The 24560-nt window shown below is 40.4% G+C and overlaps 2 protein-coding genes across 3 annotated transcripts in view; one reads left to right on the forward strand and one right to left on the reverse strand.

Annotated features, from left to right (window-relative positions):
* Positions 1 to 24560, reverse strand: part of LOC308394181 (sodium/potassium-transporting ATPase subunit alpha-1-like) — a 62818-nt gene that overhangs the window by 33945 nt on the left and 4313 nt on the right. The window lies entirely within an intron of this gene.
* On the forward strand, positions 6345 to 7997 carry LOC308393423 (uncharacterized protein). Its single transcript, XM_080877177.1, has 2 exons — positions 6345 to 6731; positions 6829 to 7997. The coding sequence occupies exons 1-2, from the start codon at positions 6402 to 6404 to the stop codon at positions 7945 to 7947; spliced, it is 1449 nt and encodes a 482-aa protein (XP_080733303.1). The 5' UTR covers positions 6345 to 6401; the 3' UTR covers positions 7948 to 7997.

Below are 24560 nucleotides of genomic sequence, written 5' to 3' on the forward strand. Positions count from 1 at the left end.
ACACACACACACACACACACACACACACACACACACACACACACACACACACGTGCATACACCTGTAACTTCCCCCACATCACCCATTCCTCTTCATTATCATAATCACTTTACCCCCCCCCCCTCTCTCTCTCTCTCTCGCTCTCTCTCACACACACACACACACACACGCACAGAATTCCTATGCTGACTCCTCCCCTCTGTAAAGACTTTCCCCTGGGGCCCTCACAACCTTCCCTCATGGAAAACTACCAGGGTACACCACACACACACACACACACACACACACACACACACACACACACACACACACACACACACACACACACACACACACACACACACACACACAACGAGACCTGTGTTAACAGTGGACCGCAGAGTAACGGGAATAGAAAGAAGAATAGAGAGAGAGGGTGATGAGCGAGGGGGATGGGGGACGGAGGGCCCGTGACTGATAAAATTTGATGAAAACAAACGTAAATCTGTCCAGCTCTTCCAGTCACCCACACGTGACAACATGAATATTTATACAAGCGCCGTGAAATGCTTACCGATAGCTAAATGGTCACTGAGAAAGAGAAACTGAGCACGCCCACTCCAATCCAAAGCAACACCACCTCCCACTGGACTAATCCCCCACTGACCTAACTACAGCCGGATGGTACTTTGCTACGGTATATTATTCACAGGACTTCCATCTATTTAAATCTTAATGTAGCAAACTGCAGGTCAAGGGCAGATGAATTTTAGGTTAAAGTAGGTTTATTTTAGGTTAAGATTCTGTTTTTTCAGTTACAGACATTGATTACCTTTGCAGAACATAAAATGAAATGATTATTATCACCTTACCAGACTAATGTATGGCATACAAGAGGCCAGTTTTCACCCTCATTTAACATGTGTGTTAATCCTAAAACCTGTAGCAATGATAAAATGAATCAATGGCAAAATCATCAGGTGAAATGAAGCATTAAAACACTTAAAGGGCACGTAGAGTCCGGATGTTCTCACTACGGTCATCTCAGGGACATAGCACAGAAGCCCCACCCACTTGATGTTCAAACCCAGCCAATCAAAGGAAAGTTGGCTTCCATGGCAAGGTGCCTTTAAAAGAAGGTTAAAAACCTTGTTCCGCCACAGAGGATCAAGTGAGGCCTTGTAAAACATAAGTCAAGATAATTTTGAACAGTGATGGATGCAAAGCTACTCTAGTGGATCTCCCCCCAAACAAAATAGAGCTGGAAATGAGCATAATAGGTACTGTTTAAAATAATTTACATTTTCTTGTGAAAAGTGACCTTTCGCGTGAGTCAGCATGACCAAGTATTATTTTCACCAAACATTTATACTGTTATACAGTTCTGCAGCACTATATGCATATATATACATATAAATGCACATCCCTAAACAGATAGTATCCTACAAAAACCTTCGTTTTTGCCAAGAACTCCTGGAGATAATTGCTGTTGCAAGTTTTACTTCGTGCACAGATTGGCCGGAGGTTCATGGAAAACATGCAGCACAGAAGAGTCAGAGCCAAGAATCAAGCACCTGCTTCCTCCTCGATTACTGCTCACTGCAGTCAACCTGAACAATATTTCAGTGTTTGCAGTTCTTTTGTGTTTTGCAGAAAGGTAATCTGATAATTTCTCAACCACTATAAACCGCATTCATTTGAATGTGATGGCTTTGTTAGATTTCATGTTCAAGTTCAATTCAAATAATTTTTTTTAATATAGTGTGAAATCACAACAGCAGTCGCCTTGTGGTTTGCTTATATTATTTGAGATCATTTGTTCTTTTATATCAGGGGTGTCAGATTTTCTTTTTCTTACAGTGAGTCCACGGGGGGGGAAAGGACATTTTCTGTGAATTAATGAAAACTTTATAGTTTAAAATTACATGACAGTAGGAGTAATGGACTACCAGAACCTAATTTTAAAATGGTAAATGGCCTGTATTTGTATAGCGCTTTACTTAGTCCCTATGAACCCCAAAGTGCTTTACACTACATTCACACACTGGTGATGGCAAGCTACATTGTAGCCACAGCCACCAACTTAAGATCAAAGTCAGCTTCGCTCAGGACATCCCTGTCAACATTTTAAAAAATCCATTGTGACCTGTATTTGTTTCAAGCTTTAAAAATATACAGTATAAAATATCTATCTATCTATCTATCTATCTATCTATCTATCTATCTATCTATCTATCTATCTATCTATCTATCTATCTATCTATCTATCTATCTATCTATCTATCTATCTATCTATCTATCTCTCTCTATATATACACACACATTTAAAAAGCATTTTATAAAAGAAATGTTTCTTTTTAGTAACGTTAAACGTGTTTAACAGTATATTTAGATTTAATAATTTTGATGCTGCAGGTTTAAAGCCTTGATCGTGTCACATAGTGTTGTTTTATTCTAGGGCGTAACATCCAAATGTGAGGACATGCGGTGCTTCGAGTTCAGCTCTGAAGCTTACAGTTTTTCTCAGTCGCTTTGGTGCGTTTCTCAGAACACCATTAACATTTGCACAGCAGTTAGTGCATTTCCCAAAACAATTAGTGCAAACTGCAAAACCTAGTGGATAGCCTGCAAAAGCACGTCACATGCACAGAATTGATTATCCATACCTCAAAAGCAAGTATCCATGTCAATGAAACTGTCAGTGCCATCAAAATGAAAAGTCTTGACACCATCTTTATGAACAAGATAGTCAAATGGCATTGTCATGTTTCCACTATGACAGTTTATAATTTCAGTGTTTCCCATTGCAAAAACAATTGGTGACACCTGAAAATGCTGACGACAGCACTATGGCCTACCTGTACAGCCATCTGAAATGTGCAGTAAAGTCACTGTAGATGTTATGGGAGTCTTGGGAGTAACTGAGACACTGAATACGTACGTCTCACATTTCCATTGTGTAGAAGTGTTTGTAATCCTACAGAATTGTGCAAAAGAAAAATATGCTACAGTCACTTGTTCACTGTAGAATACATGTAAACATAAAATCACCAATTTGGTAGAGCCTCCTCATGAGTGACAGCTGTAATTCACCTGAGATCAATTGTTCAATTTCGGAGACATTTCCAGGAAAAATGATACAGAAAGTTATAGGATTTGCTTGACAGATGGCCAATATTTGGCATGTGATAACTAGTTCAACAATTTTGTGTGTGATGACTTAAGCAATGGATGTATGACTATTAGTTTTATTGGGAATGACTATTCAGCATCCATAGGTATGATTACTTTTGACTGACATGACATAAGCAAATGGAAATGTCAGAAAGCAGCAGGGAAATGTATGGAAGCAACTGATTCATGTCCAAAATCATTTGCAGTTTGTTCAGAGAGAGGAGAAATTGCTACTATGATGTGCACAAATGACTGAGTGTTGTGGAGGTTGAACTAATAGTTATGAGAATTTCAATTCTGATCTGAGAAACGCACCAAAGCGACTGAGAAAAACTGTAACATGAGGATTAGATGGACAGTTTTCACTGTTCAAAATATAAACACCACATTGTCCCGCCCCACCTGTCACTTCCTTCAGCTTCAAAATTATGTAATGTACAATGAGTCACACACACACACACACACACACACACACACACACACACACACACACACACACACACACACACGTATCTCTCTCTGTTTTTCTTCTCTATAAAAAAACGTATACTCTTTAAATTACCTTACAATAATGATCAGTATTTAAATGGTTAAAATTCCACAATATCCACACTGGAAGCTTTAAAAAATCTGTATAAAAAACACAAAACAAAGACAAAGCAAAGAAAAACAAAGTAAGTGAGATATGAATGTGAGAAATACTTAAAACAAATTTAAAGTAAATCGGGGGAATTAATAAAAGCGAAATGTTAAAGTTTGTGGGGTTAATTTTGGCAGCAAAAGAAAAAATACTAAAACAGAGTGCATGACCAGCAAGCAAGATTAATACACACACACACACACACACACACACACACACACACACACACACACACACACACACACACACACACACACACACACACACACACACAGAGATATCCTCATCTCCACCTTCACATGCCTGTTCTGATAAACCACCAATCGAACTGGTCTGCAAAACTTTTGCAAAAATACTACTTAAAAAAAAGCACAGTCTGATCTTGCATGTAAAGACATTCTGACATAGGCCAGTGTTGCCTAGCAACAAGGTCTCATGCATAATAGTTGAGGTGTACTGTCCGTAACTCTAGCATGGTTGTGCGAGTGAGATAAAGGGAAACAAAATAAAAATTCTGACTTTGTGAAGACAGCAGGAGGTGTGCAGTGTTGGCATGGTGAGCTGCATCAAAAAGCTTTAAATAAGAGACTGAAACAGTGTGCAAACTCCAGGTATCTGAACACAGAGTGGTTAAATCCAAGTTTGAGCTGGCATTTGCTGACCAGAAGTTTCTGTTCTTACAGCTCAGCTTCAGCACAGTAAACTTGAGGAATATCCTGACCTGACAGTACAGCAATTTTAGCAAGTAAGATGACAATTACCTCTGAGGTCGGTTTGCCCCAGAAGTGTTCACAGTTCAGGTTTTTACTCACTGTGAACTTTAGATGTAAAAGATAAGGCATACTGCTTCTGTAGCTACAGTTATGGGAAAAAGAAGGTTTCCATGGGACCCCCATGTTCACTGTTTAGTCCATCCCATGATTTAGTAGCTTGTAGAGCCACTTTTAGCAGCAGTAATGTGAATTCACTGTTTTCTGTATGTCTTTATCAGTCGCTCATATCATTGCAGAGGAATTCATTGAGGTTTGCAGTAATTTTTTATGCACAGCTCTCTTAAGGTTGAACACCACAGCATTTCACTAAGGCTGAGGTCTGGATTTTGATTGGTTCATTACAACACCTTGATTCTTTTCTTTTTCAGTCATTCTGCTATAGATTTGCTGCTGTGCCTTAGCTGTTAGGCTCACATTTGACTCTAGAATACTTTGGTATACAGAGGAGCTCGTGGTGACTCAAGGTGCTAAGGTCCCCTGGCTTTAAACAAGGCCTAATCATCATTCCTCCTCCACTGTGTTGGTATGTTATATTTGGGTTTCGCCATACATGGTGCTGTGCATTATGGCCAAACATTTCCACTTTAGTCTCATCTGTTCAAAGGACATTGTTTCCAAAGTCTTGTGGTTTGCTCAGATGCAGCTTTGCAAATTTAAGCTTTGCTGCCATTTCTTTCTTAGAGCAGGAGGCTTTCTCCAATTCTTCCAAACAACCCATATTTATTCAGTCTTTTTCTAATTATACTGTTAAGCGCTTTAACATGCTAACTGAGGCCTGTAGAGTCTCAGATGTAGCTCTTGCATCTTTTGCAGTTTCTCTAAGAATTGCACAGTCTGATCATGGCCACCAAGTTTTCCACTTGTAAACAGTCTTTCTCGCTATAGATTGATAGTCTTTGGCCTTATAGCCAAACCCTTCCTAGATAGGCAGAAGCAATTGCTTTTCTAAGATCACAGATGATGTCTTTTCACCTTGGAATTGTGTTAAACTTCTGCTTTTATAGCGGTGCTCACACTTGCTCACATTACAGAGATGTATATATACTTTTTGCACATACGTTTAGTTCTGGAAAGAAAAACCAAACCAAGAATCCTTCAACCGCATGAAATGTTGAGGATCAAACTTGTCCCCCATTCACAAAAACTGCACATGTGGAAAATCTGAAGAGTTACGGGTTTGCTGTACCTAGTTAGGCTTGCTAACACTAGAATTACTGAGCCTTTTTATTCCTGGTGCAAGTCCCTACTACTAGATTTATTAAACCTGCGCAAATTTGCGTAAATCCCCTGAACCTACCGGTAAGACCTCCTAGAATAACTGACTTTTTTATTTTCTGGTGGAAGTCCCCTGCTGAAATTTTCACAGGTCATCAGCTCGATTCTCCTCCTGTTTTTGTTGTGCAAACCACCCATTATCTTTGAGGCCTGGAACATTTGCATTTGTTCACTCAGAGTAGCTCAGATCCAAGGCAAGAGAAAAATCTGTGTTACAACCCTACAATGGAGCTGAAGGCCTCTAAGCAGGGTGCTAGGAGGTGTTAGGTTCAGGGAATTTACGCAAATTTGCGCAGGGTTAGTAAATGTAGTAGTACGGACTTACAGCAGGAAAAAAGGCTCAGTAATTCTAGTGCTAGCACCCCGCTGAGATTTTCACAGGCCTTCAGCTCTATTGTTCTCCTGCTTTTGTTGTGCAAAACACCCTCCCCCAACCAGGAGAGATTTGTATATGTGTAGGAGTGGCATTACTTGACTACAGCACAGTGCTGTGCATAAAAGCAGACCGGCCAGGAGGGAGAATCATTTCTTCTACGCATTTCTGAGAACGCACATCAGGATGGCCTCCGTATCACTGCCACGCAGGAAGAACCTCTCCGCGCAACAGGCTTGGGCCTTGCTTCAGGAAATGGACGAAGCAGATTCTGATGGAGGAGAGGTTTCATTTGTCCAGCAGGCCACTGATACCTCCTCAGAAGAATCTGAAAAGGAGACGGAACAAGAACCCAACATGCCTCCACGGAAGAGGCCCCGTGGTACTGGGAAGCCCTGTCTGAGCCACACGGCAAAAGACGGCAATTTGTGGGTAGAGGAGAACAATGGAATACCCAGTGCAGGAGCAAATCGCTCGTGCTTCACTGCACAAGCTGGACCCACAGAGTCTGCTAAGGTTTGTCATTGTCATATTACATATGATATTTATATAAACCCATTTAGAGTGAGGTTCATGTAAATTTACCATTCTCTATTTGTTTATCTTCCGACAGCGTAAAATTACAAGTGTGCTCCAAAGCTTCCTTTGCCTGTTAGACGTGGGAATGCTGCACACCATCAGAGAGTGTACGGTACATCAAGCCCACAGAACAGAGCCGGACTGGAATTTGTCAGTTCATGAACTGATGGCATTCATTTCAATCCTGTTTGTAAGAGCAATCATGTGTCCCGTTGGTGCCATTGTGGATTGCTGGTCAGAAAGATTTCTGGTGCCAGTAATCAAAGAGACAATGCCCCGAGATAGATTCATTTCAATTATGCAACACCTTCGATTTGATGACAAGGACACGCGGGCAGAACGGGTGAAAACAGACAAATTTGCGGCGATCTCTGACATCTGGACACGCTTCAACGAGAACTGTGCTAAGAGTTTCACTCCAGGAGAACACATGACCATAGATGAACAGCTGTTCCCTACCAAGGTTCGTTGTCCATTCACACAGTATAACGCAACAAAGCCAGACAAATTTGGGATCAAGTTCTGGATGGCCACAGACTTGGACACCAAATATGTCTGCAGTGCATCTCCTTACTTGGGAAAGGACCCCAGTCGTCAGAAGGGACAGAGGCTGGCAGAGAACATGGTCATGAAACTGATGGAGCCGTTTTTGGATGATGGGAGAAACGTCACAACGGACAATTTCTTTACTTCACTGTCACTGTCGCACAGACTGCTGCAGCACAAAACAACGTTACTGGGCACGGTGAATAAAGTCCGGCGTGAACTTCCTCAACTTGCGCGGATGTATTCCATAAGAGCAGCAACACGCAGGTGGCCAGTAGCAGTTTTCTACAATATGCTGGACCTGGCGGCGGGGAATGCCTACATTTTGTACAAGGCATGTACAGGGTGGACAGGCAAAAGAAGATTGTTTCTGAGTCTTCTAGCTCAGGAACTTCGTTGCCGATTCATGCAGCACAAGGAAATATTAGCACAGGCTGCTGAAGCTGCTGCAGCTACTGTGCCAGTGTCTGGAAAGACAACGCAGTGCCAGGTGCAAGAGAGCTGCAACAGGAATCGCAGCAGGTTTACCTGTGCAACATGTCAGAAATTCACCTGTGCCAAATGCAGGGATGATGAACACTGGGTCTGCAAACGCTGTAAAGTTTGAAACACTTTGAAATAAAACAGACTTGTGTACCCATATATTGTGAATGTGTGTCTTTTGTATCGATATGGCAGGAATTTCTGAAGGTTGTAACACAGAGGTTTGGCTTGGCTTGGATCTGAGCAACTCTGAGTGAGCAAATGCAAATGTGCCAGGCCTCAAGGATAATGGGTGGTTTGCACAACAAAAGCTGGAGGAGAAACGAGCTGACGACCTGTGAAACTCTCAGCAGGGGTGATTAACACCTCAGGACTTGCACCAGAAAATAAAAAAGCCAGTAATTCTAGTAGGTGTTGGGTTTAGGGAAGTTACGCAAATTTGCGCAGGTTTAGTAAATCTAGTGTTGCTAAGGTATAACTGGACAATCACTATACATCAGAGGTGTTTTAGAAATCAACTTGTTTTCAGTGTTTTTTTGTGATTTTTTTTTTTTTACAAATGTAATAACGAAAAAATATACAGACTGTAAGACATGAGATGGACTCGCATACTGAAGCTGATGTTTCTCCCTTCATTTACGTCTGGTAAATAAGCGCAAGAAGGGGAGGATTTGTGCTCAAGGGTCCCTCTGAGGCTGATCTTAACAAGGGGAGAGCAGATGGATTTCTTGGACACACGCATACACACAGGAATTAAAATGGATTGACAACGTGAGCCTCAAGGGAACAATATGGACTTGGATGCAAAGTAAAATTATTTCAGATTTCAGTTTCTGCTGCAACTGAATTTCAGATTTCCACTTCACTTACTGCTCTGCTGGATCATTTCACAGGCCACACGTAAGAAACAGCATGGGCATGAATTTGAATTAGGACAGAGAACAAAAAAGCAGAATGCACATAATGCATGCACACACTGAGGAACGTGGATTTCTCTCTGGGCCCCCGGGGACTGGTCTTAGCCTCTTAATGATGTTAGAGCCAGAGAGCTGGATTTACTGTGGTGGGGAGGGCCGAGGAAGGACAGCCCACTACAACCAGACACACACACACATACACACACTTCTGGTTATTCCACTTATCATTCTATCAATCATGCACATATTCATGCACAAATTAGCATTCGGAGAGGAGCATGACACTGTACCACACTCCCAAAGGACGAGAGATTCCTGTTGGGGAACAGGTACGCACTCACCATGTGAGTAATGACACGGCAAGATGACAGGTGTAAATATGAAGCTAGACAATAGAGTCAGTACAATGAGTTTTCACAGCAACTTTAAAGCAGTTTGAGTGTATCTGGGATTAGGGACATGATGGTGAGATTACAAAAGAACAAAATGTCACCAGCATCTGTCATCACACTGTTTAACTTTCTGTTCACTTTGTTTCTATTCCATCTACCAATGTGTGGATTTAAGGAAGTTAATCTATTACTAACTTATATAGTAAAGTTAATAAATCATTAACTCTGATTAAATAATCATCTGCTGTGCTTTAATCTTCTTTTATGTACCATGTGGTCAAACTTTTCGGCACAATCATGGGATTCATCTGAAGATTGAAACACATAGATCGATCCATTTGCTTGTGTGGTTATCGGAGTCATTCGCTAACATTGTATTTCTCTCACTTAATAACAGTGACTGTAACTGCTACCCACCCTTTTCTTCATTTCTGCCGCACTCTCGTTTCCCTGCTTCCTTGTAAAGATTTTTTTTCCTTTCCTTCCAGGTTGAAAGCTTTATTGGTTATTTTTGTTTTCTGAGCTCATTATTCTCAGGAAGGAAGTTGTGGGTCCTGCGGCCCATTGTGTGGAATTTCACCTTACACCTTTTTGTTTCTTTGTTGCCAGGCCTCCCCACCTTTAGTTTAAATATACTAACGTTAATTGGTAACTGAAACTCAGGTGTGGCATCCTCTGTGTATTTTGTGATCACTGAGATAAGCTGAGCCTTGATGATTTTTTTCCTTTTATATACCTTTATAGGTATATAATCCTTTTATATATATACCTTTTCAGCTACTCATTATCAACCAGTCACATTGGTGTGACACTGCTGTGACATTTAGCTAGGTCAAGACAACCTCCTGAAGTTTAGAATGGGAAGAAAGGTGATTTAAGTGACTTTGAACTTGGTATGGTTGTTGGTGTTGTTGGAGGGGCTGGTTTGAGAATTCAAACTTCTGGATCTGCTGGGATTTTCCCTCCCTCTAGAGCAGTGGTTCCCAAAGTGTGTGTGTGTGTGTGTGTGTGTGTTGGGGGGAGGGGAGGGGGGGGGGGTTGATGGCAGGAGAGAGGGGCCAAACATCTGATAAGAATTTAGCAGTAACTGAGTAACTGAAACACCCACTTTTTACAACCAAGGATGCAGAAGAGCATCTCTGAATGCAGAACACATCCTGCCTTGAAGCAGATGGGCTATAAAACGAAACACCACAGACTACATTCCACACAGGCTCACCAAAACTGGAAAAAACAGACCGTAAAAATGATGCCTGGTCTGCTGCAGTTTTCAAGATGAAAAATTCTGCACCAACTGTGATGCTGTTATGTCAACATGGATCAAAGTCTCTGAGGAAGTTTTCCAGCACCTTGTTGAATCTGTGCCATGAAGATTTAAAGCAGCTCTGACAGTAGCGGTAGGAAAGTGTAGATATTAGAGTGGCTGATGAGAGTACGTCAATGTATTTTATCAGCCTCGAATATGAAAAAGAAGCTTATACATGTGACTGCAGTACTGTTCTAGAAAAAGGCAAATTTGTTGTGAGCTCATTCAGTCGATCAGGGCAGGATTTGCAGAAATTTTCAACCCTTTTTTATTATTACTGGCTCTTTGAGTTTAATGAGGAATAGATCCGTGTCACGCATTAATCCATACCGCATCAGAGTATCAGTTAAATATGATGAAAAAGTGAACTTGTTTTGAAATTATGTATTGATTTTTCCCTCCCTACTGTCTCTGCAGCCCTCCTCCCATCTGTCTGTCTGCCTGTCACTCTATCGCGTGCTCTTGTGAATGAAGCACTCACACACACACACGCACACAGCACAGCATGTTGCAGGGTGTGGGCAGCTGACATTTCACTGCAAGCAATCTGCCAGTCAGAGTTGGATGTGCTCGCGTGATCGCACACTAATACACCAAATCATACACACACGAACATGTCAAATCTTCAGTGAATGAATGATGGATTTTTTCGCCCAGTTTACTTGATCATACACATGTGTGTGCTTGATTCATGTTACGTAACACTTCATTCCCTGCTCTGACTTTCTGCCATTTAGTTATCCATGTGTGCAATGAATCACCAGGCTGCTTCACTTTAACGAGCACGTGCAAGGGGTTATGTAACAATCTACTGTAATCTCATGTAAACATATAAAAAAGGCCGCCTCATTCATATATTAATAATAACCTGAGAAAAATAATGGCAAAAATAGAGACAGCTGACAACTAAATAAATTCAAGTAGAAAAATACTGACTTATGCGTCATCAGGTATGAATAAAGTATCAAATGTTAAGTACTAGTGCAGAAGGTTTATAGATGCACAGAGGAGGGTTTAGGGATCTGTTTATAGTGTATGATGAGATTTAAATTATGTAAAATGTAAGATTAAGGCATGCAAACATCATGCGAGATATTAAAAAGATTATTATGACTATTTTGTCTATTTATTTTATGTGATTTCTTTTGTTCTTTTCTCCAATTATTTTTGTGAATTTTATCCCCAGTGTTGAACAACTTTTTTGCTTTTTTTTTTTTCACAGTCAAACACCAAACACAGAGCTGCACTTATATAATACCGGACTAGCAGGGAATTTTGTTGTAGGCTATATGTAAAAACAGATTAACGTATACAGTTCTTTTGTTAGTATTCAGTGCAGCTAAATGCTACATGAAAAAATAAACTACTGTTTACTGAGCTATGCTGCACTTGTCAAAAATAATGAAGTCAGAGTTTAACATAAAATAAACACAAAGATAGAATGAAGCTTTTAATAGAAAGTAATTCGAATGGAAAAAGAGAGGAGAGTAGATGCAAATGTTACGTGTCTATTTTTGCACATGGTTAATGAAATGCATTCCAGTTTCATTAAAGACTGAAAGCATATTTCTATCTATAAATTGTTAATTGTTGAGTGTGTTTTGCAATGGCAATTTTTATTAAATGTAAACTCAATGTGCTTCACACTGAAGAAAAAAACATAAAAACCTGTGCAGGTTTATAAATACATTTCTGAATAAATAAAGCATCAGATTAGATTGCATGAAAATAAATGTTAAAATTTGTAAAAATATTCTTTTTAAGAAAATATTATTGTAATTTTAGAGAAAGAAAAAACAGCATTACAGTGCTAACATGGCTAAATTCAACAGCACAATAATTGCATAACAATGTCCCCTGATGAAGCACAACATCAGAAATCCAAACCAGAGATCACGTTACTGCATCTACCCAGCGAAACAACTGCTCTTTTAAAATGCTAACCGCTTAGCCCCTGCTATACGCCGCTTTCAAGTCACATAGCAAATACTCAGAGGGAGTACGCATGAATGAGCTTAAACTAGAGCACGAACTAATCCTGTATACTTATCATTACTGTAAAACTTAAAAGAAGGATTTTGTGCCTGTCATTATTTAATCTACTTCTTTTGGAACTGTGGGCTTAAGATATTTAATGTAGCTTAGCAAAGGTTCAATCAGGAAGAGTACTTCATTCAGCCTCCCTTATGACTTCATTCATCACTGTGTCACAGCCACACCTCTCTCTCCATTCATAGTTTCAAATGTAAGAAAACATTTTCAGGTTCATTTCATCGAATCAAACAAAGGGAAAGCCAGTTTAAAGTAAACCATGACAGGCAATAATTATTCTGCCTTTGCATTTAGATCTAAGGTTTCTCTGAGAACATGAAGTACATTAAACTCCCTGAATGACTTGTGCAGTGGAGATAAGTATGCAGGAGGCTCATCACCAACAGCTGCTGTTTATAATTTTTAAGAGGGGGTGAGATCAGAGGACAAGATGTCCTCACACATGCTATAATTAGCTTTGTGGGTGTGTTTCTTCCTCGCAGTGACAAAATTTAGGTGTGCATTTACAATTCGGAAATTGTCATAATTACACGAAGAAAACAGGATGTTTGTGAAAGTCTAAAAAGAGCGAAAGCTGCTGCTGGAGGAGAAAATCACCGACATGTGCTGTTTTTCGACCAGGAAGGCTTGAACTAATTTGGGGCTGTGACCGTGTTGGTGTGTGTGTGTCTGCACATGACAGGTGTAGAGGTTACCATGGCAATCAGACAGCAAGACTGACGAAAAATGTTTATGGAAGTAGTGTGATGGCAGCGGAAAACTATCACCAGTTCCTATCTGCTATCTCACACACGCTGTGGAAACATGGAAACGGTGGATGATACTTTATTTCTTGTCAGTGCATTTTTTTCTGCTGAATCGACACTTTCAGTTAGATTGCATCAGTTTACCTCATCATGCGTGTGTGTGTGTGTTTTCCCTGAAGGGTTGTTAAGAGCAAATATGCCATGTGTGGTTTTGGCACCCAGTGTGTGTATGTGTATATGGTTGCACACCATTGCCTAGAGGCAGCCAGAGTTCTGCCATCATTATCTCTCCTCGCTGGGAAGTTTTTGGAGAAGTGGGCCAACTTTGATGAAACGGTGCACAAGACAAGTAGCAAGACGAGAAAGTTTGAAATCAAAAGACTAGAAAAGAAAATGTAAGCAATGTACTAGTTGTTGTTTTTTTTTAAAGACAACTAGCGACCGTTATGTAATTCCAATTGTGCATTTTCACTGCAGAAAAAAGACCAAAACTCTTCATTTGTTCTACTAACAGAAAACATCCAGACTCTGTCTTCCTGCCACTGCAAGTGCATGCACAGATTTCTTTTGTAAGGTTTGCAGGTAAGGCTAAAACTTCATCTGATGGCAGAAATCCCAGATCTCAATCTGAAACACCAGTAGCAAATCAATTGTTCTTTGGCTTGGTGTACCAAGGCCATCTATGCACTGGCAGATATTTGAGATATCCCTCTAGCAAACACAGGATTGGGTGAAAAACAGCATCACATTTCTTGGTATTCTGATAAAAGACTGGACTACTTTAGTTATCATAGTAATTAGGTCCCCTATGAAATGTTTAATTTAAAACAAAAAACACTCCCTACCAGTCTACTCATCAACACAGTGCTGGTACAGAGCCACTTGTTATTTGAAGAACCAGCCCACATTTTAACAGGTTTAGCAGCTGATTTTTACATAGCACCGTTTGCAGAGGTTGGGTCATTTCCATGGGAATAATATCATAATGGACAGAATCTGTGGGCAGCATCTTCCAATTATTTATAAGTTTCTTGCAGTAGGACTCTGGGATGGGACGCACTCTCTAAGTCTTTACACTTCTGCACTCAAAGACTGAGTCATATCACATTTGTCTCGCTTCTACTAGTACCTACTCGGCTCTGCTTGACCCGACTTGGGTTTTAGGATTTTACATTAGGTAGTAGAACCTGGTACCAGGTACTTTTTTAGTACCTGCTCGGCCTGGGTTCAAAGCGATCTGAATCAACCTGAAAATGTGATGTCAGCAGACTGCATGCCCCCGATTGGCCTGTCAGTGGTGTCACTCTTTGAGTCATGAGAGTGACTCCTTAACAACAATCATATGCACAATTTCTGAAACCTGGCAACATGGTTCCTGAGTCTGACAAGATGTCATAGACCGAGCAGTAGGTATGCAGCCACCTCAACGTCCTCCATTGTTGTGTTTGTGGCATACAAACAAGTCACTGGACTTTTAGCCATGTTGCTATAACGACCCCGTGCACATTGAAGCTGTGTCCAGATTCATAGGCTGTATCCTCCTGAGGACCCGGCCTTTGTGGCCTACGTGGGCCGGGTCCTCCGAAGGCTGGGTAGGCTGGAATTGAGCGGCTGTGGTGAAATTGGACAGTCTTGCCTTCAGATTTGCATCACCACCTGTCTCAGTGGAGTTTCATAAACTCAGCTGTCTGCTCCTTGCTATCTAAAATATAACAGGACACTGGCGTAAATTCTTGATCACACTTCTGTTTAATCAGTTTTCCATTCGACGTTTGTTCAGCTGTAATCTCAGCCAAACCGATTAACTCATGAACAAATAAAACACTGAAAAAAGCCAAACAATAACATTTTTAAGTTATCTAAGTGACTTATATATCATGTTTAATCTGAGTAATGGGGGCTTTGAAAACGATGTGCCGGGAGTTTGCCGTTCTCAGCAGCTCTAGTGACCCTCAAGCTCCCGGCTAGCTATCGAGCTGCTGGATAACAGATGTCTCTGAAAATGTCGTAGCACTTTTACAAATATGTGATGTCTTGATAAACCGAGCAGATATTTAAAGTTTACACAGCTACATTCTCGCCTGAAAATGTCTTAAAAGTTTATTTTGTGACCCAGAAAAAGTAATACGATTAATATTAAAACAAAGTAACTGTCGCTATTGTTGGAATTGGCTGGGCCGTGTTCTGGGATATGGTGAGCCACGAAGGATATACCTGACCCATCCTTCAAATCTGGTGAAATGAAAGATGCATTTGTTGGCCGCATTTGAAGGAGTCTACGAATTTGGACAGCCTTCGTCGCGTTGCTGTGATGTAATCGGCCTACAAATGCTGCCTCAGGAGGATAAAAAGGCGAACGGCTGAAGTGAAGCGGCTGAAGAGTAAACCTTTAAAAGTAAGCACTGAATATTATGTCACATATTTATGTGCAAATGTTTAATAATGAAGAACATTAAAACATTACTGTTGGCCACATGTCGGCAAAGTTATGTGACATTAGTGATGTGAGTACTCTCAGCATCAACTTGGTTTTAAAATCTTTACTTTATAATATACACTGTTCAATAGCTGACCTTAATCTTACTGAGAATGTGATGATTTTATGGATAATATCCACAAACAGAACAGGCTGAAAGTCAGTGATGCTGCCATGTTTGTTTCAGTTCTATGAAGCTTTGAGTATTTTGGATTAGTAGTACTGCTGTACTTGTTGCATCATATTGTTGTAATTGTTTATATGCTTTATATATTCTGAGGTAAGTTGATCTATAGTGTTACATCATATTCTATAAGGATGTTATGTGTTTGTATACTATCTGCCCAGTTTGACCCATTTAGCAGAAGTCAGCCTGTTTAAGGCTCTTATATCTGTTTTGTATGACTTGGTATGATTTTCTCACCCAATAAAGGAATATTTAATATATAAGTCTACTCTTCATTCTATCAGAAACAGTTTTCACAGCTCGTACATTTTGTTTTTACACATATATGTAAGCATTGAGCCAAATTTAGTAATGCCAACATATTAAAATAACAATATTTGTCTCTTATACATAATATACACTATACAATATATATATATACTATATATACACTGTCAAAGATACTTGTCTTTGAGTGAAGATTTAAGGTGATAGGAAATTTAAATAACTCCAAATTGAATCTTTACTGAAGCTCAGTATTTGACACCTCTTCAAAATAAAACAGGAAACATAATGAGACGCAGGCATGAAACACATGAAGGACAAGGGAGACTTAAACACAGGGGTTGAAGACACACGGGGAATCACAATGAACTATAATAGCAACCTAGGCATAATTAAAAAACATAAACATCAATATATATATATATATATATATATATAAACTCAAAACACTGGGTCAAAAGACCCAAGATCGTGACAGTGAGATGGTACTCAATTGTAGTGGAAAACTGTTGAAACCGAATTAAAAAAAGGGTTAAGTACAATCGAGTCGAGTTGAGCTAAGTAGGTACAAGTGTAAAAGAGGCCATTGTACGTTTCCTGAATGTACAACATCAAAAGTGTACAAAGGTGTAGAGCAGGGGTCCCCAATCCCAGTCCACGAGGGCCGGTGTCCCTGCAGGTTTTAGATGTGTCCTTCATCCATCGCAGCTGATTTAAATGGGTAAATTACCTCCTCAACATGTCTTCAAGTTCTCCAGAGGCTTGGTAATGAACTAATCATGTGATTCAGGTGTGTTGATCCAGGATGAGATCAAAAACCTGCAGGGACACCGGCCCTCGTGGACTGGGATTGGGGACCCCTGGTGTAGAGGATGTGCAGCTATGTGAAGTACATGACTTTCTCTACAGGTTTGAGTGAAACACGCTCATGTGACTGACAGGTGATCATACTAGACAAACTTGTATATTTTTAGTGTTGTGGGTGTCTCACAGGGCAAGAGAGGCATGTCACCAGTCTGTCACAGGACTAACACAGAAAGCCAGATTCATGCTCAAACCTACAACCAATTTAAAATCAGCAGTTAACCTAACCCAAGTCTTTGGAATGTGGGAGGAAGCCAGAGAGAAGCCACAAAGGCATGAGGAGAATATGGAGAACCACCACAGCACCACCATGCACCAACAACGACCTAAAAAAGTCTCTTAACGCCATCCATCCAATCCCTCCTTCTTCTTATCCAAATACAGGGTTGTGGGGGGGCTGGAGCCTATAGCAGCTACCACAGGGTGAAAGGTGGGGTTAACCTTGGAAAGGTTGCTCGTCTGTTGCAGAGTAAACAATCCACATAGCAAATGTTTAAATTTATAGCCATTCATAACTAAATAGAAACCTTTAGTTAAAGTTATGCATGGTCGCCAGAATGTCCCCTTCCACACTAAAACAATAGCGAACATTTATGAATGGCTAGACTAACCCCACTGCAAGATATTCTCAGTGTGGGGCATCAACACAAGCCGGCAAAAGTTCATTAAACAAAGTTCACAAACAAGAAAAGGTTAATAGTAGAAAGCTTGTCCTGTGTCTATTTTTCCTAATGAGAGCAGCAGAACAGCAACAAGTGAATTAGTGAGACCCAAGAAGCAGTTTTTAGTCTGATCAGCATCCTTTTCAGAAAAGAAAGTAAGTTAGCAGGGTTCATGTGGAGGACTCGTGCATACACATGCTCACACAAACAGGTTGTCATGGTAACTGTAGCTCAAGCATCAGGATGTGTGCTTTAAATAACCCTCATCTATATCAGTGTGTCTGACTGTCAGCCTATTAAACTGAGAAGCTTCTTCCATCTAAACAAGTTTGTGTATGTGTGTGTTTTAATTTAGAGTGGAGTGAAATGTTTTTTTCACACCACTGGAACCAGAAAATTTAGTTACACTACCAAAGTTTTGTACACGCTCGTGACATCAATAGGTGTAACAGATGTACTAAAATTCGGGAGATCTGTCTATTCAGCAAATACAAAAAAATGTCATATAATATTTCTACAGAGAAAAAACACCCTTTTTTTGTTTTTCCTGTTTTGCTACTTTTTGTTTGTTGTAGTGTTTTGCTTCACAGTGCCACTGTACTAATCTGATGCCAAACAAAGTAAAAAAAAAATACATTAATAATTAGGTGTGAGAGGATCCTAACTGCGACGCTTTCTGCTCCCTCTACTGACCTCTTCCACTTGCTGGTGATATATCTTTTGCCCACAGATGAATTGCCACTGCTCATTAAACAGAAAAACAAGATAAATTATTATTGATTAGCAATAATTGGAAGTCATTTTTGTTGATTTAGATTTTCTTTGTAAGAGCTTCAGTGGACAGCATATACAAACAAAAACTTTGCTTTTCTTCAATATAAATTTTTTTTGTCATAATGCAAGGAATCAGTTTAACTTCCCCAAAACTGCAATAAATAAAAAACATATAACTTACAATATAAAGTTAAGTCCTTTTCATCTATTTGGATAAGTTCATTTGATAACATCCATCCCTTTGTCTCCAAACTGCTTTGATATGTTGCTCATACCAAGGCCAGTGGTTTATAGCTGGCTCTGACATCCGGGTAGCTTTAGCTTTTCCTTTTTTAGGTTCTATAATATACTGTAGCAGATGGCTGCCTGCAACCTAGAGGTGCGACGGCATGTACTGCTCCTCTCACATCTGTTATAACATCCAAGAGTCATCTTGGATGTGTGTGTCATCACATGTCATCATATGGGTCATCATATGAAATTTGCATCCACATCTGCCCTTAAAGTCATTTTTTGTACATTATTTGACTCCAGTAAAATCACTCTGCTGCACTCAGGGTGGCTGACTTCTACAAGTAACACCTCACATTACCCTCAGAAGTGAAAAACCCAACATCAGCAGACTGTCATGAGTGTAAAATGTACTGCAACATACGGATGGAAGAGAGGATTACTACAATGATGCAAACCAAAGAGATGCATATAAATCTAAATAATTTTATAATATAAATATTGAATATAAAGACACTGAACATTTTCTTTTCTTTCAACAGGGGCTCAGAGTAGAGCAGCTGCTGCTCCACATCGAAAGGAGCCAGCTGAGGTGGTTCGGGCATCTGACAAGGATGCCCCCTGGGCGCCTCCTGGGTGAGGTGTTCCAGGCATCTCCCACCGGGAGGAGGCCCCGGGGCAGACCCAGGACACGCTGGAGAGATTATATCTCTCGGCTGGCCTGGGAACGCCTTGGTATTCCCCCGGATAAGCTGGAGGAGGTGGCTGGGGAGAGGGAGGTCTGGGCCTCTTTGCTTAGGCTGCTGCCCCCGCGACCCGGCCCCGGACAAAGCGGATGAAAATGGATGGATGGATGGATGGATGAACATTTTCTTTCTTCTTACTGTTTGCATAATGTTATTTGTTTCAGTGCACCAGTGGGGAGAGTCAGAAACACTGATCACGGTGATGGCACCATGGATGGACCCATTAATGAAGTTAGATATATATATTCCAAATATCTGCTACAAGCTGTAAACCTTATTTTGGAAAGTCAGCAAAATTTGGAAAATCCTTTTAACTAAATTTTACTGGTTATGCCAAATGTGCATAGATTAGAAATTATATAAACTTGACTACATTTATTCCACTTTTACTCTGGAGATTTTAATAACCCAAATGCTCTTTTTTAGAGCTAATGAACTGAAAAAAAAAACGTTTAAAAAATATGTTTTTCTTGGCACACTTCTAGTCCTTGGCAGCAGCTGAACCTAACTGAGTTTAGTTGCTGACCGTGTCCGTCCCTTTATGACCACAATGTACCATCTCAGTCATCTCAAACTGGTTTCTAAAACATGACAATGAGTTCACTGAACTCAAATGACCTCCACAGTCACCAGATCTCAATCCAATAAAGCACCTTTGGGAGGAACAGAAACAGGAGATTGGGTGGAACAGGAGATTCACATCAAATCTGCATCAACTGTGTGATGATGTCATGTCAACATGGATAAAAATCTCAGAGGAGTGCATCCAGCACCTTGTTGAATCTGTGACATGACAAATTCAGAGAGCTCTGAAGACTTTAGGAGGTTTAACCCAGCATTAGCGAGGTGTACCTAACAAATTGGCCGGTGAGTGAATACTGCAAACTTGAAAACTGGCTCATCCACACAGTTTGCAAGGTGGGAAGAGAGCACAGTGCTGTACTTTTCTGCCTTAAGCAGGGATTGTGTGAATGTTCTCCACATCTGCTTCTGATCCCAAAAAGTAATGTAATATGTATCCGATGCAACATCTGACCATCATTATTAAAGTAAACACAATACGGAGCCAAATCCAGGATTGGACTGTACCAGCTCTATGAAGCAGAACACAAAATACAAGTCTGAGTTTACCTGCACTTCAGAGTTACGCCTATGATGTAGCTGTGAGATATGAACCCTCAAGAGTCCTTTTTGATTAAATGTAAACAAGACAACAAATGGGATTTTCAAACACAACTCCTCTACAAATCAGACTCAGGAAAATGTAATAATATAACAAGATGATCTTTTACTTTTAAGACAAACTTAACCACTGCAGGCCAAAACGTGGGAAAGGAAAATTCTGCTTGATGCTCAGGTTTGTGGACAGGAATGTGAGAAGTGCTGGTTAATAATAATGGATTGCATTTATATAGCGCTATTCATTCACTCTCACACACTGGTGGAGGCAGCTACAGTTGTAGCCACAGCTGCCCTGGGGCAGACTGACAGAAGCAAGGCTGCCATATCTCGCCATCGACCCCTCTGGCCATCACCAGTAGGTGAAGTGTCTTGCCCAAGGACACAACGACCGAGACTGTCTGAGCCGGGGCTCGAATCGGCAACTTTCCGATTACAGGACGAACTGCCAATTCTTGAGCCACGATCGCCCCGGAGTTGGTTAGAGGTAGAAGCTGGACAGACTGTTCTATAACTGGAACACGGAGGAGGCTCCATCATGGTTTGATCTGTATTCCAGTCAGTGTTGCAGACCTTGTTAAAACTGATAGATTTCTAAATGCAGAAAAAGTACCATCGGATTATGATGCACCATGTAATACTAACTGGAAAGCACCTGATTGGTAACAGCTTTATTTTTCATCATGTTATTGATCCCAAGCACACTGCCAATGCAGTAAAATCATACCTGGATAGAAAAACACACACAGTGGAGCACTGTGTGTGGCTGTAGCTCAGGTGGCAGAGCAGGTCAGCCACTAATCAGAAGGTCGGTGGTTCGATCCCAGGCTGCATCCTGGCTGCATGCCAAATATCCTTGGGCAAGATACTAACCCCGTGTTTGCCTACTGGTGGTGGTCAGAGGGCCCGGTGGCGCCTGTGTCCGGCAGCCTCGCCTCTGCCCCAGGGCAGCTGTGGCTACAATGTAGCTTGCTATCGCCAGTGTGTGAATGTGTGTGTGAATGGGTGGATGACTGAATGTAGTGTAAAGCGCTTTGGGGTCCTATGGACTAGAAAAGCGCTATACAAATGCAGGCCATTTACCATATCAGTCATGGATTGGCCTCCCCAGAGCCCGGACATCAACATTATTGAAGCAGTGTGGGATCATGTTGACAGAGAACAGAACAAAAGGCAGAAACATCCAAAGAAGAGCTCTGAATGTCCTTCAAGAAGCCTGGAGAACTATTCCTGAAGACTACTTACACCAAATATTGACTTTCAACTTAATTAGAACTGCACTAACTCTTGTTCTAATAAAATAATATCTGCATACAGACATTACCTCCAAGTGCATTTGACTCTTTCATAGGACTGTCCTCTACCTGTGCAAATGTCCTGGTTTATAATGGCTTTGAGTTGGTTTGCTTTCTTAAATCCACTCTCAGTGGCTCTATGTGTGTTGAACACTGAGGCACAAACTTTTTGGAGTATTCTGGGTAATTAAAATGAACATAGTATGACACCAGATGATTAGTTCCTCCTAGCCAAAAACTAAACAGGGTAGAGGAGATAACGTTTCTGAGTCCAGTAATAACGTTTGCAGGGTAGTTGCATGCTGTAAGGGGTTTTTTGGACAGGCACTATGTGCTTTTGACTACTTGTTTTCACCAGCCTCCAGTCTTAATGCCCAAATATTATCCTGATTTTCACATGAGAAAGGCATTAATCTTTCTAAATTCTCAGGATAAAGGATCATTTTCCAAAATAAATAAATAATAGCTCCAGTGCTGTCACCAGCCTTTTTCATAACTTTTGCCTCCAGTGAATAAACCAATAAACCAATTATTTTATTGCATTCACACTATCAGTCTCTCGATTGCTTGATTTCACTGAGCGTGTGTGTAACTCAGCCAAGTGTAAGTGCTCTACCCCAAGGACACTGTCAGGAACACCAAACAAGAAAACTACATTTCCAAATCAATCATTTCAGAAAAGCTTCTTTTCCCAGCATAAAAATGATTTCAGTGCCATGACGTGCGCCACAATCTGGGACAATGTTGAATCAGAGCTAAAATTATTCTCAGGAGAAAAAAAAAATCAAATAATAATAACAATAAAAACTAGTGCTCAAAAACATGTAATCCTCTCTTTGTCTCATACACATACACAGATGTTGTTTATATTGAAAAAAGGGGGGAAAAAAGTCTCCCAACTGTCTTTCCCAGAATCCTTTGTTGGTTTTCCCAACATGCTTGCTGGTTGCATGGAGAAGAGGGAGGAGCCAAAATGTCAGGGGTCACCTGACAAAGATGTTTGATCTTTCTTTTGGCTCTGCGTGTCTCTATATTAGTTCAGTCGTTCTCAGTATGTGTTTGTTCTTCTTTTTCACAGCAGGTTCAAAATTAGAAGGATGAGGATCCGTCCTCGGGCCTGTACTTGCGTCTGAGCACGCTCCCTCTGGTCTCTGGGGCCATAAATGTTTCATCCTGGGACCACAATGTTTTCACAGATTTCCAATAACATCACCCCTCTTAATAAGACTTCAGCGACACAAGTTACAGCAATGAGACAGTGATTGGAAACTGTAAACTGAGCGATGCTTCTTTTTAGTGCAGTGTTGGTAAAACAAGACTTTTCCTAAAAGATCATCTTTATTTTAGATCATTTAGAATTTTATTAAATTAATAATTTAAAAAATGGGCAATTTTATTACTATTATGATTATTATTATTTTAGAAAATTTATATCTAAATGTGGACTAGGGGGATTTGTATGTAGGAAATGAATACTGTTGAACCATGTTTGAAACAAATAAATGAAATGAAATGAAATATGTTGTTAATAGAGGATTTTATTTTGATGCAATGAGATGCTTTGCCACTTTGTGATATTAATTCTACTATGGTTCTGCTCAGGGAGGTCAAAGGTGACAGCTGTGTGGCTTAAATATGTTGATTTTCTGCATGGCTGTTTTTAACCTTAAACTCACGTCAGGGCCACAGTTCATTTTTTAAAATAACTCTTTAGCCTCATCTAATGGACAGTACTGGAAAAACAAGTAAATCTCTTGTATGCTTTTTATGCCTTTGGACCTTCTGTAATTCTGTAACTCCTGCTCTGTGAATTCATGCTTGATTAACTTTGACCCTGCAAGGGTTTTAGGTCACATCAGAATATGTATGCTGTGCTGACATCACAAGGTCACATGACCATACAAACAGAGGAAGAAATAAAAACCCCCACAAAACTTCAAGTCACCTTCTCTTCAACCTCCTAGCTCTGCCTGTGAAAATAAGTAGTGATGATCCACAGATCCAACAACACTATTACATTACAAGGACTTTTCTAGAAGCTATTATTAAAGCAAAAAAACATGTAATGAAACAGAGAGGAAAGCTTGCAGTGTCCCACAGGGCTGATCTTATATACACACAGATGATCTTCCTGTTCCTCTGCTGCTCTGCTAAAGGAAAGCTCTGTGCATTGTTTATATAGACTGACTATAAGGTACATGAATGTGACGGATTAAAGTCATGTGATATAATTTTATTTTCAGTCCCACCAGCCTGATGGTGAGACTAGGTAATGCAGTGTTATTGAGAAAGTGCTGTCTGGATCACTCCTCCTCTAGGTGACACTTATTGCTCTCGTCTAAAACACTGTCTCTGCACTCTGTAGTTATGTTAAGCATACCAGAGCTGTGCACAGCCTCCCTTCCACAAGCAAAACAAAACACAGCAGACAAATGTGAGGCCTTCTCCTCTTTCCTACAGCAGCTAGTGTCACCTGAGTATCAGAAAGGTGAGCCCACAGAGTAATCTGTATGCCCATAAATTGAGTCTCGGTGCAGCAGAGGTGGAGTGGACAGCAGCTGCAAAAGCATTTTATCCTCTAAAATTTAATGCGTGCAATTAGAAATAAGCTATTCTCTGTTGACTTTTACACTGAGCTAATTTCTT

Source organism: Rhamphochromis sp. 'chilingali' (genome assembly GCF_963969265.1).
Source record: "Rhamphochromis sp. 'chilingali' genome assembly, chromosome: 3".
Classification (NCBI taxonomy): Eukaryota; Metazoa; Chordata; class Actinopteri; order Cichliformes; family Cichlidae; genus Rhamphochromis; species Rhamphochromis sp. 'chilingali'.

Bases quoted from the DNA above. Each gene is read 5' to 3' on its own strand.
- LOC308393423 (XM_080877177.1), top strand. From the start codon at position 6,402: ATGGCCTCCGTATCACTGCCACGCAGGAAGAACCTCTCCGCGCAACAG. The intron at 6,732-6,828 runs GTTTGTCATTGT...ATCTTCCGACAG, and splicing joins GACCCACAGAGTCTGCTAAG to CGTAAAATTACAAGTGTGCT.